At 37.4% G+C, this 14189-nt stretch overlaps 1 protein-coding gene across 1 annotated transcript; it reads left to right on the top strand.

The window, feature by feature from the left end:
• Positions 1–8: 8 nt before the first annotated feature.
• Positions 9–14189, top strand: HELQ (helicase, POLQ like). Its single transcript, XM_014311958.2, has 18 exons — positions 9–24; positions 335–1073; positions 1431–1609; positions 2159–2359; positions 3386–3458; positions 3952–4049; positions 4619–4717; positions 5395–5540; positions 6194–6433; positions 7097–7238; positions 7540–7644; positions 8150–8369; positions 9098–9249; positions 9626–9724; positions 10011–10184; positions 10673–10786; positions 12453–12587; positions 13990–14189. Exons 1-18 carry the CDS (start codon positions 22–24, stop codon positions 14074–14076), a joined length of 3006 nt encoding a protein of 1001 aa, XP_014167433.2. The 5' UTR covers positions 9–21; the 3' UTR covers positions 14077–14189.

Below are 14189 nucleotides of genomic sequence, written 5' to 3'. Positions count from 1 at the left end.
GGGGGAGCTCCGTCTGGGAGGATGGTGTGTGTCGGCAAGGGTCATGTTTTGTATGAGAGAGTGTGCTGCCGTTTGGCTTTAGCTTTAAAAAAATCATCTCTATCATCTCTCTGTGCACGTATTCTCCTACTTGTAGGTTATCTGTTTCACTTAGTCAAGGCATTTCTTCAGAACCTAAGCAGGGTTTTCCTCAAAGATGGCATCACACAAAATGCTTTTGCGTTAAGCTGGGGCAGACTTAAGCGACTTAGCTCTGATGTTTGTGCTCTGCTTGTTATTCTGTCTTCTGTGGCGTCGCCTCAGGGTGTCAATAACTCCGGTTTCGTTTTTGCAGTGCAGTAACGATAGCGAGGAGGATATGTTTGGTGACTATGACAGCTTTTATGGAAACGATTCCTTGATCGCTCAAGTGGATGATGCTGAACACAAATACCTGCAGGATAAAAATACGGATGTGAAAGCAGCTGGAGAGATGGTACTTGGGAACCTTCAGTCAGGAGTTCACCAGAAAGAGCAAGATAACTTCTCTGCTTCACAAAATCTGGTTGTCCTTAAAAGTGACAAAGAGGGTGCCTGCCAAATGCATGATAGTGACCCAGCTGATGGCAATCAAAAATTAACTGAGTCTATTTTAGATGACTTGCCATCGTCACAACTCCTGTATTTTGAAAAAATGGATGAACTTTCTTCTGCTTCTAGAATGTCTCCACTCTCAAAAGGGAGAGATGAACGTGTAAATTCTTTCTCAGACAAAATCAGAGACCCATTGTCTTTTTATGCTGGTGCTGAACACAGGAACAGACCTATTGATTCTTCCTCACGCTCCAAGTGTGTTTTATTTAAATCCGAGAGTCTCAAAGATCACCTGAAAAGTGCTATGACTGGAAATGCCAGAGCCCAGACTCTGCAGGTCTCCAAGACCAAGCAGCTCAAAGAAGCTGTTTTATCTGAAGAGATTTTTGTGGCTAGGAAAGCTATTGAATCTTCTTCTCTTGATATAGGCCCTTTTTATGGATTACCTAGCAAGGTTAAAGATTTATTCAGACAACTTCGAGGGATTGAAACACTTTATGGTAGTGTAACCAATGGTCTGTTGGAAAAAAAAAAAAGAACTGCTAGTGGAGTATTGTCTGTTTCACCCATTATACTGTAAAAATATTTAAGGTAATGCTTAACATAAACCACATTGGAAAGCAGTTGTCCTGTTTTGGGAAGTGGCTGTTTTGGTGTTTTAGATGGATGGAATGGATGGATGGTATCCATCTGGATTACAGAATAGTTTAGAAGTCACCATCACTGAAAGCTTTAAGTGCTTTTTTGAGGAAAAGCTCTCAAAGGCTGAGCTCAGAGTGTTCTGAATGAAACACAGGCATTTTCATGTTAACTAACATTCCCCTGGGGTTGCTGATAGTTCCATTTTCATTTTGCAGAGTGGCAGCATGATTGCCTAATGTTAGAATCCCTACAGCAAAGGAAGAACTTGATATACTCATTGCCAACTGGTGGTGGAAAAACTCTTGTAGCTGAAATAATAATTCTCCAAGAATTACTCTGCAGGCAGAAGGATGTTCTGATGATCCTGCCATATGTTGCCATTGTCCAAGAAAAGGTCTGGATACAGTGTTTCTGGCACTGCTTTTTTTGATACAAGTCTTTCATTATATGCTTTGTTTACTTGCTCACCTGCCTGGTTTGCAGTAAGGTTTTTATGAATATATGGTGGGAAGTGAGTGACCTCTTCTAAAAGCTGCTCTGATGGTTAGTAATTTTGGAATGGGACAGAAATTATGAGGTGAAGATATATTTACTTCATAAATATTTATGAAGTAAAGGGTGCTGAATTTTGAAATAATGGCTTTTTGGGATGTTTTCTTTAGTTGCCTAAGAACTGTGCTGCCCAACTTGCTAAAGAAGTGATCTTGAAATAAAAATGTATTTTGGTATAAAGAGGAAATTAGTTTTAGAGAACAGCTAAAACCCAGCTATAATATGTGTAGACAGTTCAATTTTGTAGCTGGAGTAGATAATCTTAGCTAATATGTTTCACTAATTCAAGCAGCTGATTGTGGTATGGGTTGGTTTTCTGTTGAGTTGTTGAGGCAGATCTGTGATCCAAAATGAGCATGAATTTGTTCTCTAATTGATTTTTCTTTTATAGGTTAGGGGTTTATCGAGTTTTGGGATAGAATTGGGTTTCCTGGTTGAAGAATATGCAGGAAGTAAAGGAAGATTTCCACCAATCAAAAGGAGAGTAAAGAAATCTCTTTATATTGCTACTATAGAAAAAGGACATGCTCTGGTGAACTCCTTAATTGAAACAGAAAGAATCGATGACCTCGGCCTGGTTGTGGTAGATGAGGTAGGCCACAAGATGTACTCCAGTTTATCAGGTGCAAGTTCTTTTAGGGTTCTAATAAGCAATTATTTAGGAAGGAGCAGTTCTTCGCCTGATTGGTTTTTCTTAGAGTATTCCTCATGAAAATTACTTTTATTTTCTGTGTTCTGAATTGGCCCATAATTCTATAATTTTGAAAGTTGTTGTTTGTTCTTTTTTTTTTTTATGAAGCATTTATTGCTTTTTCAGAGTAATAGATTTATATTGAGAAATCTACTGTGGTAGTGGTTGATGGTGAATTCCTGCATAACTACTTGTCATTTAGAAGTCTCTAATGGGTTGAACTAAAGCATAAATAATTTTAGTTTTATGGAATGTACTTTATGAAACCTAGACCTTAACTCGTAGATATGAAGCCATGCAACTTTGTGTCTGGTAGTAATGACCCAGTGAAACATTGACAAAAATGAAAAATACCAAGTAACATTTGGCTGTGAGAATTGCCTGTTGCAGTGGTGGGGCTGAGTTGCACTACCAAGGGTTTATTGGGAGGTTGAGTAATGTGTATAACATCTAATGGGGATTTTAATTCCTGGAATTCTTCAGGCTGACTGACCATGCTTTAGCACTGCAGCTTCTAAACAGAGGGCAGCTGAAGCACTAACTTGTGTTTTTTCTAGAAGCTGGCTGCTAGGAATGTTTTTTACTTTGTGTTGCTTAAACCGCATTTTGTTTACAATTGCCTCAGAGTGGTGAATACAAAGATCTCCACGCTGACTGTTTACTGTGTCAGTTGTGGTCTAGTTAAATGGAAGGTAAATCTTGTCTACATTGGCCCATGAGTCTGTTGTTCTGTGATCCTTAAATGCTTTTTAAGTGAGGTAATGCATCTGAACTTAACAATCCAAATTTAAACAAGGGATATCTTTAGGAAGCCCAACAAAAACAGTTCTGTAGTATTTCTTTATATCTATATATTTTGGTGATTTTTTTAGAAATACTCTCAACTCATTAGCATTCTTGCCTTTTCTTTTTCCCTTCTGTCCACAGCTGCATATGCTCGGGGCGGGAAGTCGTGGAGCAGTACTGGAAATTACTCTGGCGAAAATTCTTTACACCAGTAGTAAGACGTGGCTACAGTTAATGTCATTAACATTTTGTTGTTGTGGCCTCTGAGAGAAGTCACTCTCACTTTCTGGATTTGTGCTGTTTTGGCTGCTTTTGAAAAACATGGCATGACTCCATGTAGTAACAGCATTTACTCATTGAAGTATTAATTGACCCTCTAACGATGTTAGGGTGTTTTTGAAGCTCTTTTGATACTTCTCTGTGAAATCCTGGGTGTTGTCAAATGTCTTCCATTATTTGTAGGAGCCCTTTAGGCATCCAATTAAATGCTTCTTTTTAAAATTTAAGTCTCAGTTACTATTTTGAAACTTAATATTATTTCGTAGTTAGTTAGTATTTCTTTAGTAGTGGCCTTTCCCTTCAAACCTGCTACTTTGGCATTTTGGAAAGATTGATAGTGAAGAAGGAGTCTCATGACTTAGATACTGAACAGAAGTGTTAAAAATTGGCAATGTGACAATAAATTCATTTCAACTTCTGTTTTACAGAAAAGACACAGATCATTGGCATGAGTGCAACGTTAAATAATGTTGGAGACCTGCAGAAGTTCCTGCAAGCAGAGTACTACACTAATAATTTTAGACCGGTCTGTATACAAGATACCAGGAACTAGTAAAGAAGATATTTGCCTTTAAAATCATAGTAAATCTGTTTAGAATTGTATCACACCTTTTGTGCTTAATTGTACAGTATAATATAAGGCCAGCTATTGCTCTCTAATTGCCAACAATACAGTAAATAGCACCATGCACTTCTAAATACACAAATGCAATAACCTTTAAAATGCTGTGCTAAGGCATTTGCTTCTTTTTAACTTAAGCAATTCCTAAATTACAGCCACTGTGCTGAGTCACTGTAGTCCATTTGGTATAACTAGAATATGTAGTGCTGGTTCTTGTATGCTTCAGGACAACATGGTTTATAAACAGTTCATGGGAAACAATGTTGGCATTCTTCATTATGATTCCATGTTTTATCAAGGCAAATAATCAAAACAAATAAGTTCTCTTAAAAATTCTAAAGTGCATGCTTATGTGCAAGTGTGTGTATGGCATGTGATGCTTAGAGAAAAGCTGTATCTGTACATCAGCAATAGTTTTAGAGAAAACTGAGTAATTTAACTAAAGTTTCTCTTTGCGGTTTCTGCTTTCCTAGGTAGAATTAAAGGAGTACATAAAGATACGAGACACCATTTATGCAGTTGACAGCAAAACAGAAAATGGCTTTGCTTTTTCACATCTCCTTAATTTCAAGGTAAAGACAAAGTGCTTATAGTTTCTTAGAACTGTTGTGAAATGCATTATTTTACACTGATTTGCTTGCAGACCTTTCACTAGAGAAATTACTTAAACATGATCATTCAATTGTAGTACCCATGAGAAAGAAGGGGTAGGCTTTGGGAATGAAAAAAACAGCCTTGAAATACTGAATGCTTAAACTTGATTTGCACTTCTTTTTGACTCTTCAAGGTAGAGGTTTCTTCAGTATTTTGACCTGTGAAAAGTATGAGTATGTATGAGTATTCCAGATACTCAGTGTTTTTTGTTCAGGGGTAGAGTTGATCACTCTTGGACAAAACTGAAAGAAGATACCTTTTGTGGGTTTTGCCAGCTTACTACTGCCTTGTAGGGATTCTTTTAACCTTTACAAAGGAAGATTTGTCAAATGGTAGACTGTATCTCAAGTATTGCTAAAAGAAAATGAAGTATTAAGGGAAAAAGCAAAGAATTTGATTTGTATATCCATGCATCCCTCAAGTTAGATGTCTTTCAAGTAAGGATTGGGAAAAAAGCTTATTCTACAACTTCTTGGAATTATGTCACATTAAATCCAATGGGAGTATTCAAGCAATGGTTGAGAACAAGTGTTGAATATTTAGGTTACGACTTAATTCCTAGCTTTAAATATTTGTCAATCTGTGCTTATTACAGTATTCTAGTAATCTGGAGAAAGCAGATCCTGACCACATCATTGCACTTGTTACTGAAGTTATTCCTAAATATTCCTGTCTAATCTTTTGTCCTACTAAAAAGAATTGTGAAAATGTGGCTTCAATGGTGTGCAAGTACCTCAAGAAGTAAGTTTCTATATGTTTTTTAATTATATGTGAAATAATTGCTTACAACTTAGGGTTTATTGTCATCTAGCTTGCAAGTGTTTTTCCCTGGTGATTAGAAGTAAATACTTTGAACATGGAGTCATATAAAGTTGCTAATTGCATAAGTGATAGCAAACTGCAAAAGGCTTATTAAATAAAAATTTTTTTTAAAGTTCTTACTTTTGTACCAAAACAGTTGAAAAAGATGATTGCCAGAGGGAAAAAAATAAAGAAAAGAAGGAAAAACATACTAAATTAGTCTAACTTTATGTCCCTTTGGCACTGGTTTCTGGAAGCTTAGAAAACAAACATTTGGTATTTGGTCATGTACTTTGGTAGTCAGTTGAATATCTCTGTTCCCATACCCACTTTGGAAATCTGAGTTGTAAAATCTAAAGCAGCCAGTATTTGATATCTTCTGTTCCTGTGTTTCCAAACAAGGAAGGCTCTATTGCAACTAAATCAGCTTCCTGCATATTGCTGGAAAGTTACTGGAAATAACTATTTCTTCAACTTAGATGTTAGAGAAATGAATGATGAAGAGAATGAGGCAGTAAGCAGGTCTCTTGGTTTTTATTTTCTTTTGGTTAATGATTGGTCAAAGTCTAAAGAAATGCTTTTCCTCCTCCAAGAGAATTTAGAGCTCACAAGGAGAAAGAAAAACAAGATCTCATCAAGAACCTAAAGAGTATTGGAAATGGAACTGTCTGTCCTGTTTTGAAGCAGACAATCCCTTTTGGTATTGCCTATCACCATAGTGGCCTTACAAATGATGAAAGGAAAAGCATAGAGGAAGCTTATTCTGCAGGTGTCCTGTGTCTGCTTGCTTGCACAGCCACTCTAGCTGCTGGAGTGAACCTACCAGCTAGAAGGTTAGTAGCCAAAAGATTTAAGTTTTGCATTGATTTTTGCTTTGTAAAAAAAATTCTTTAGTAAGTTGGAAGTCTTAGCACTATTTAAAGTATGTTTGTGCTTTTACCAGCAAATTGGAAATATAAAGGATGTTGTGTTCAATTTGGGATACAAGACTGCAGCATTCATGTAGGAAATGTGAATCAGTAGGAAGTACCTCAGAGTATATCACTGAAGAGCACTTATGTAAATGGATTAAGGAAGTTTTAATAAATTGAAAAATGTTTTAATGGTTTTAGTAATGTTATTCAAAAGAACAGTGATTTCTTTAGATACTCTCCTAGGAACAGCATTTAAATGGTAAAATAAACCTTTTCTGAGGATTTGCAGTTGGAATATGTTTAAAAAAAAAAGTGTTATCTTTTCATATGCAAGTTCTGATGATAGGGCTGCTGTACTCTGTGTGACCAAAGATTGCTTGCTAAGAATCCACTTCTGCGTGCACATTTAATGCACCTTAAATAGTTTAAGGCTTTACAATTGATTTACGCATCTGTCCAAAGAGGTTTTTATTAGTTATGAGGTAAGGGGCCTATATAAACAATGAATTTGAATTTATAACATTTTACTGCTGCTTTAGTAATTTGAATATAAAGCATAACTTATTCAGGATGTCTTTGCAGGGTGATTCTCAGAGCTCCTTATGTTGGCAATGACTTCCTGAAGAAGAACCAGTATAAGCAAATGATTGGCAGAGCTGGTCGAGCTGGTATTGACAGTGCTGGAGAAAGTATTCTCATAGTGCAAGAAAAAGACAAACACTTGGTAATTTTTACAAAGCTGTTGGTAATTTAAATTGCTGAGTTAAGATGGTGGAATAAACAGGAGGAGCCAAGCTGCCTAGCTTAATTTTTGTTCACCTCTTAAAGTTGTAAGTATTTGATTTATGTAATAATACCTTTAAACTTGCTTTATGTGGCTTGTTTTCAGATGGGAACTGTAAACTTTTGATGTTTACCCTTATTTTCTTTATAAGGTGAATCATGCATGCCAGCTTGATTTTTTGAAAGTATAAAATTAATGCATGACTATTCCTCTGTACTAATATATTCCTTGTCTCTTTTAGGTTCAGGATTTAGTTCACAGTCCTATGGAGAACTGCTACAGCAATCTTCTGCTGGAGTTGACCAAGGGAATCCAAAGCCTGTTGTTATCTTTGGTTGGACTGAAGGTATCAGTTAACTCTTCTCTGTGAGTAACTTAAGTGCTTGGAAATGCTGAAAAAATGTCACCTGTTGATCCTGTAGGAAAAGACAGACTGCTTAAACATTCAGGCTTGCAAGTTCAGAAAAGCTTTAATCAAATTTTTGTCCTTATCTGATTAGATCTTCTCATTTAACTCCATAAGTAATCATCTAACACAACAATTACCTTATGTGTAAAAGCAAAAATTATATCTATCTTATTATACAATAGAATATTAATATTTCTATTTCTGATACTTGATTCAAAATACAAATAGAAACAGTGGAAACAAGTTAACATGATGCAGTAGCTAGAATAATAGAACAGATGGAGAGCAGTCCATCAGATCTGCCACTGAGAATCATTCTATTGTTGGGATATATTCTATAGAAACACAAGCTCTTTCTTTATTCAGTGATTTTTTCTTATGTGTTATTAAACGTGTGAAATTATAACTTTAAATATGCTAATCATTTCCCAAACTGGTGCAGATAGCAGTTACCTGTGAGGAAGTGGACAATTTTATGTGCTGTACATTGCTGGGTGTTCAGCAGCAGCTGCTGTCTCAAGAGAAGAGCCTCGCAGAGATAATTAAAGATGGGCTGGAAAATCTAATAGAAAAAGGACTCCTAAAAGGAAGAATATCTGAGAAAGACCACAATTCCAAATCTACACTGACAATCACACCCCTGGGTAAAGCTGCATATAAGGGTATGGATTTTTTTATTCTTATTATTAAACTGCAATGAAAAACAAGTTGTCAAGAAAGAGTTTTACTACATGATGTAGACTGAAAATGGGAGCGAAGTAGCACATGACTGAAAGTGATGTGAATGAAGTGTGATAATATTGATCCCACTGGGAAGAAAACTGGAACTGTACCCCTAAAAAAAACCACTTAAATAATTGATTTAGTGTTGTAATTGAAGTGGCTCAGGACCTTGTTTTACAATTAATTGTTATGAACAGGTTATTGTAAACAGAAGGATTTCTTGGAAAGCTTAAGAGGGAAAGGGAGCATGTGACATGTATACCAATTGTAACAAAAATAAATATATCAGGAAGTTCTGTTTTCCTATCGTATCATAAATATTTTGGGGTGTGGAATGTAGTTGAAATAGGATGAGTCTGAAGGGTTCCTTCAATCTACAAAATTATTGTAGAATTTCAGTAAAGCCAAGACATTTCACAAGCACTCCAAAACCACACAGAATGAACATACATAGAAATAGGTGATTGCCTTTCCTCAGCTTTGCTTCGCTACTCATGTTAGGTTAGAGCAGTAATTCAGGTTACAGATATTTCTCTCCAGTTCAGATGGCATAACAAGCTTTTGTGGAAGGTAAAGATAATACTGATTCTATGCTAAAATGCACTTTATTTAACTCTGTGTGCCTGATAATAGTTGTGCTTATTCTTACCCTATGTGCTTATTCTAGGCTCAATAGACTTGGCGTACTGCAATATTCTGTACCGAGAATTGAAAAAGGGTTTGGAGGGGCTGGTTCTCGAGAGCAATCTTCATCTCCTATATCTGTCAACTCCCTATGATATGACTTGTAGCCCAGATTGGATGATATACTTGAGACAGGTGAGAAATTGCTAGCAAACATCCATTGGGGCATGCAGTAATCCTGTGTATTAAATTTGCAGGGGGTTTGTACACACAGGACGTGAAGTGGGGTAACAATCTGATAGCAAATATGCTGGTTTTTTTTTTACTGGGAGTGCACTAAAATCTGTTTAATTCTGTTAAAATGAGGCATTCAGAGATGGACAGTTACAGATAAATCAGACAAGTAGGCAAAGAAGCCTCAGGGCTGCCTGTGACTGGTGACTGTAGAGCTACTCTACTGATTCTATAGAGATATTGAAAAACATTGTTGCACTGTGAACAATGTACTTGTGTTTTCTATGATACTAAAAGAACTAAATATCTGAATATTCTTTATAAAATTTTATTTTAGTTTAACCAGCTAAGTGCAGCAGAGCAAAAAGTAGCAGATATTGTGGGAGTACCTGAAAGCTTTATTACAAAAAAGGCTTCTGGTCAAGCCGTCAGAAAGGTAGGTTGGCAATTTCTCATACCTATGATGACAGTTGAGTAATTTCATTTGATTATTTGCAAATTCCAGATTATTTTTCTGCTAGCGTTATTTATTGCTGTTCTGATTATTAAAGTTCTTTTAATCTCATTGGTTGGTTTTCTTAATGTTTTTAATGTCTCTGTGTGTAGTATAGAAATGTTTTAAAGCTGCGAAGGGAGTAGAGATGAAAAGATTTGCCTTGTAGTACTAACAGAACATCTGCAGTGTGATACTGGCTCTGAATTCTAGTTTGTCTTATTCCTAGAATGTGGACAGTGCTGTGGTGAACAGGTTCTACCTGACATTTGTGCTTTATTCACTACTGAAAGAGACCAATATATGGAGTGTTTCAGAGAAATTTAACTTGTCCCGGGGGTATGTGCAGAATCTCCTCAATTCTGCAGCCTCCTTTGCATCCTGCCTTCTACATTTCTGTGAGGTACTGTGTTAAAAGAATGTAAATAAATTCTTTGTGGCTTGGTTTTGCAAAATCTGGAGTTTTGTTATCTTACTTTAGAACTGAATACAGGTGTGATATTTCACCTTTCCTGTTCTATGTTATTATTTCTGTTGAGCAAAGCTTAACATTGTCATACAATGACATTTCTGATAGTAAAAGCAAGCTTTATGCACTGAGAATGTGAAAACATACAAATTGTACAGGGGATTGATCAATGCTAGTGCTGTTGGTGAAATAACTGAAATAATTTATTGCTTATCCTTCAGAATTGCCCCACCTTTGGGATGTTCAGCTGAAGAATGCTGAATACACCTCTGCAGCTCTCTGAAAGGATGACTTAGAGAGATAATAGTGCTTCCCTCATCTAAAAGACAAATATATACTTTTTGCCTTAGTAGAGTTTTGTCAGTCTTATTTCCCAAATACAGAACTTTGGAACTGATTTTTAGCAATCTTTGTCTCTACAGGAATTGGAAGAATTCTGGGTTTATAAAGCCTTGCTGACAGAGCTTACCAAGCAGCTGACATACTGTGTTAAGACAGAACTCATCCCTCTGATGGAGGTAGCAGGGGTTCTAGAGGTCAGTAAACCTGGCTCGATGAAACTTTTCAAGTTAACTTGTGTGCTAAATGTTACTGCGCCTTTCAAGTGTATCTGGAAAACCAAGTAATTTGTTACTGGGAATTCAGCATAATGCAGATATTCCACAACAATCTGGAGGTTGGGGGAAAAGTGATCTGTTTAGGAAATGGGAGCTGGGGGCTATGGTTTTCTTCTGGCTTCTGCCACACCAACTATGAAAATACTGTATTTGGACAATAATTTAGCTGTATACTCAGTTGAAAGTTCGAGTCCTGCATTTTGGCCACAAAAACCCCCTGCATCGTTATAGGCTGGGAACAGTGTGGCTGGAACGGGCCCAGGCAGAAAGGGACCTGGGGGCACTGGTCAACAACAGACTGAACGTGAGCCAGCTCTGAAGGCCAAGGGCATCCTGGCCTGTATCAGGAATGGTGTGGCCAGCAGGAGCAGGAAGGTCATTCTTCCCCTGTACTGGGCACTGGTGAGGCCACACCCTGAGTGCTGTGTCCAGTTCTGGCCCCTCAGTTTGGGAAGGACGTTGACTCACTTGAGCGCGTCCAGAGGAGGCAACGAGGCTGGTGAGGGGCTTGGAACACAAGCCCTGTGAGGAATGACTGAGGGAGCTGGGAGTGTTTAGCCTGGAGAAAAGGAGACTCAGAGGTGACCTTATCACTCTCTACAACTTCTGAAAGGTGACTGTAGTCAGGGGGGGTTGGTCTCTTTCTCCAGGCAGCAACTGACAGAACCAGAGGACACAGTCTCAAGCTGCATCAAGGGAAATATAGGTTGGATATTAGGAAGAAGTTTTTCATAGAAAGGGTGATAAAGTTCTGGAATGGTCTGTCCAGGGAGGTGGTGGAGTCACCATCCCTGGATATGTTTAAGAAAAGACTGGATGTGGCACTCAGTGCCATGGTTTAATTGAGGTGTTAGAGCATGGGTTGGATTTGATGATCTTTAAGGTCTTTTCCACCCTAGTCATTCTGTGAATTCTGTGGAAAACAGAGTCCAGGTTTCTTTTGTGGTAAGGATTCTTCAGTTCCTGGGAGTAAGGAGGAATAAGAATTTACATATTTAAGTTAGAAGATCCTTACAGAAATATCCAAAGTCATGTTGGGACTGCATGTATGTTAAATAAGAAATTTAACTAGTCTCTGATCAAAGACTCCTATTAAAACAAAAGTTCTTTTGGGACTTCAGTCCAAGGTTCTACTCCTTGCAAAATGATGTAATTTTCTTATCCAGCATATTGTAGAAACAGTTTGTCAGAAAACCATTGAATTTAGTGGCAGTGAGGTTTTAATCTGAGAAACTAAACAAGGCAGACGCCTCCAAAGAATGCAGGACTGTTGTTCCTGTCAGTGACAGTGAATGCAGAAAACATGGCAACAAGAGAAGACAGCAGCAGATGATTGGTATCATCTAGGCTCAGAGGAAATAAAGGCAAATGGATTCATAAGAGGTGGATAAGATTGCTAGGGTGGTAAATCTTAGTGGCAAACCTGTGCTTTTAGGCTATAAAGATTCTCAGTGAGTATTCAGGTTAGAAAAAGAGGATTGGATTGATATGCAGAATGAAATGTTGGAGATTGGTGCAGAGATTGGCACTTACCAGTAATTCCTATTTCCTGTTCTGATAATCTAACACAATTTTGTACTTTCAGGCACGAGCAAAACAGCTTTACAACGCAGGGTACAAAACTTTAGCACACTTGGCTAATGCAAATCCAGAAACTTTGGTGAGGATGATTGAGCACTTGTCACGACGTCAAGCCAAACAAATAATTTCATCTGCAAAGGTGAGTTAGAAATAAAGCTATAAAAACCTGCTTCAGAACTCCAGTATGTCAAAAGTGGATGTTTGAACAGCATTAAAAGGGAAGGATTCAGTTTACTAGTAAAGACATTAGTGGACATTTGTGATCCAAATGCTGATATGTGCTAAGAACAATCTGTTGTGTACAGCCAAGTGGTGCTGCTTTTCAGAGGGGAAGCAAAGGGCAAGAATGCGTAACAGCTTGTCTGATACTTGAAATGCTCTGTTCTGCCAATATCTCAGGACTTACCTTACAGAAGTTCTAGTGGTAATTGTGACAAAAGAATAGGATTTGTAGGGTTGTAGAAATTGTAGAAAGGGAAACCAACAAGGTGCAGGATTAACTTCACCTATTTAGGTTGCTTTTGTCATGCCCTTTTTTTCTTTCCTGTCTTTTCCATTTTGAATATGCAGGTTCTGTAACAAACACTGAGTTATGTCTAAACAAAAACTGCAGGAAGTACTTTATCAAGGGATGGTATTCTCTCTCTATCTCCATTCATTGTCTGCTGTTACAATTGTATTGGCTTCATGTTTGATTCTACTAAAAGAGCAAGCTCATGGTGAAGTAAGGGAATGTCCAGAATAAAAGGATGGGTGATTGGTGTAAAAATAAGGCAGTCAATTAGAAAGTTTTGGTTTGCACATTCTCATGAAGTAAATATACCAGCTTTGGGGGTTGTGTACTTTAAAAGTCATGTTCAGATAATGTTGTAGGCTTCTTGCTGCTTTTTGCGTTTGCTGCTGTGGGAGCCAAAAGAAAGGGATATATGCAGATTGCTTATCTACATCAAGGACAAATCTAGCAATCTACCCTACTCTCCTGCTCAGATACTAAATTCATGGAGTTTTCTCTAACTGGGAAGTTAGAAGAGTGCTTGAATGGGGTCCTGTTCCTCTCCATGCCAGCAACAGTTCAGGGCAATGGATTAAACAACTGCTAATATCGGGAGTCCTGTATGTCTGGTGTAAAATGCTGTAGTAAGAAATTTCAAATAAAGGAAGAAGTCAGCTCGGCAGGCACAACTTAAAAATGTTTATTCTAACATGGAAAATGAATGTCTGAGGTTAAAAATGTTCCTTAACAGTTCCAGACAAAACTGTTCATATTCTGTAAAATTGGTGTATTGTGTGGTGGCAGAATCCAGAAAATCATCTGTGTGCTGTATGAATTTTTGTGTGACTGCTTTCTATATGGATGTAAACTAATTGACAAAAAAATGCTGGCTCTTTGAGGCAAAGCTGCTACTGTCCTCAGAGTAGCAGCAGTCTTTTACAAACCCAGGTGCAAGTTTGGAAGGAAGTGGTGTTTTAATCTAAGAGTTATAGCTAATACGTGTATTTGTTTTCTAATTTTTGTTTTTCTCTGTGTTTTCTTGTTGTAGATGCTGCTGAGTGAAAAAGCTGAGGCTTTACAGGAAGAAGTCGAAGAACTCTTAAAAGTGCCAACAGATATCCCAGGGACCCACTGATTGTCATGGAAAAAAGTAATGAATCCAAAATTCAGATATTTTTAAAATTTTTAACTCTCCTGTTTAAAGCTGCTGTAATTTAATAAAAATTTAATGTCTTTTGTATACCACAA

The sequence above is a fragment of the Geospiza fortis genome, unplaced genomic scaffold, assembly GCF_000277835.1.
Source record: "Geospiza fortis unplaced genomic scaffold, GeoFor_1.0 scaffold11, whole genome shotgun sequence".
NCBI lineage: Eukaryota > Metazoa > Chordata > Aves > Passeriformes > Thraupidae > Geospiza > Geospiza fortis.
Note: the sequence above shows the minus strand (reverse complement) of the source record. Positions and strands in the feature narration are given on the sequence as shown.

Coding starts and splice junctions, on each gene's coding strand:
- HELQ (XM_014311958.2), top strand. Junction 1,074..1,430: donor AGGGATTGAAACACTTTATG/GTAGTGTAACCA, acceptor TTCATTTTGCAG/AGTGGCAGCATGATTGCCTA. Junction 10,185..10,672: donor GCCTTCTACATTTCTGTGAG/GTACTGTGTTAA, acceptor TTGTCTCTACAG/GAATTGGAAGAATTCTGGGT.